Source organism: Loa loa, assembly GCF_000183805.2.
Source record: "Loa loa unplaced genomic scaffold supercont3.139, whole genome shotgun sequence".
Lineage (NCBI taxonomy): Eukaryota > Metazoa > Nematoda > Chromadorea > Rhabditida > Onchocercidae > Loa > Loa loa.
This window is the reverse complement of record NW_018108319.1, coordinates 114,647-116,141: the sequence shown is the minus strand read 5'-3', so window position 1 is coordinate 116,141 and position 1,495 is coordinate 114,647. Positions and strand designations below refer to the sequence as shown.

The 1,495-nt window shown below is 33.2% G+C and overlaps 1 protein-coding gene across 1 annotated transcript in view; it reads left to right on the top strand.

Annotated features, from left to right (window-relative positions):
* Nucleotides 1-1,495, top strand: part of LOAG_17852 (hypothetical protein) — a gene marked incomplete at its 5' end in the record, with an annotated part of 3,213 nt that continues 1,718 nt past the window's right edge. The window contains 4 exons of the mRNA XM_020450516.1: nucleotides 1-50; nucleotides 201-349; nucleotides 678-905; nucleotides 1,194-1,342. Of these exons, the coding sequence (XP_020305796.1) occupies nucleotides 1-50; nucleotides 201-349; nucleotides 678-905; nucleotides 1,194-1,342 (576 nt within the window). The remainder of the gene's footprint in view (nucleotides 51-200; nucleotides 350-677; nucleotides 906-1,193; nucleotides 1,343-1,495) is intronic.

Genomic DNA, 1,495 nt, shown 5'->3' with positions numbered 1-1,495 from the left:
ATGGAGCAGCAAAAAAGTTTCGAGGATGCTGCTTTTGAATTGTTTAGAAAGTTGGTTCTGTTTGCAAAATAAAAGTGTTTTTGTTCGATTTATGAAATATTGTTACTTATGTATTTGACAAAATAACGGTAGCATTAGCCCACAAGTTTACTTATTCACTGTTTGCATATGATAAATACTTAACATGAATCCAATTTTAGCCTTTGTCCCGAGAGGAATTTCAAACGAGATGAGATACCATATCAGACAGTTAGAGAAATGGTCGAAAAGTATTTCAATAACATGGATCCAGAAAAAAGACAACTTCTGGAGGCTCGTTTAAGAGGTGAAACTGAACAGGGACCAAGTGGTAATTTTCCTGTAATTTTCTCAATTGTTATTATTCTAAGCTCTATATCTTAGAAAAGCAATCTAGTTTGTGTGGCCAAAAGCAATATACGAAAGGATGGATGGTCAGCTGCTTCATTGTTTCGTTTAGGTAACCGTTGGTTGAGCAATAGATAGTTGTACCTAACTTTAATAGCAGCTCTTACTTAAAGTTATTAAAAATTTAATCTTAGCACACAATAAATGGATGCAGAATTGTTGCTATCTGAATGGGGTTTTTAAGAAGTTTTTGAATCAACTTCCCAAAATTAATTTCAACCTACTCGAAAGGATAAAATTAGTGTTTCTAGAAACTAATTCAAAAGTGGATAGCCGAGGACCATCTCCGAGCAAACCAAAATCGGTATCGGAATATCGGAACCTTCTTGTTGCGGATAGGCATCATTTGCTTCCTAAGTTGGAAGATTTCAATGAAGCTCAAAAAATTCATCTCAAATATCCGAAGAATGTAAGGAAATTTGTGCGGGCGCGCACAGAACGTAGGCTAGCTGCAGAATCGAATGATTACGTCAATATAGGTTTTAGTCTTTCAGTATTTTTAAGGCATAAAAATTCCGATATTTAAAAGCTCCAAGATTTTTTCATTTTCAAAAGACATTAGGTTTTAACTGCAGCAGAAAATCCTCGAATTTCAAACATGTCGGTGAAGTCTGCAATAACTCTTGGTCGGAACTGGATACAGTTTTATATATTCAGCACTTTTTTTCCTTTTTTTGTGATGTATATCTACCGACAGGCAAATACATTGTGCAAAGAAATTACCGTTGCAAAATTAGAATGCATTTGAGATTATATATTTTATTTAGTTTGTGATGAAAAGAAACTGCCGGAAGTCTTCCTGCCTATCTACGATCAGATTCTGCGGAAGCGAAGAAATTCGTTGCAGTGTTATCACATGATTATCAATACTTTACATCACTATTTTATGCGTATAACTTGGTCGGATCTCGTGTGGGTTAGTGACCTCAAAATTTTTGATTTCACAACTTTTTTTCGGCAGGGAGAAAGTTTTTTCCCTCTTAAAGTACATACTGCAGTATATATATATATATATATATATATATATATATATATATATATATATATATATATATATATATATATATAT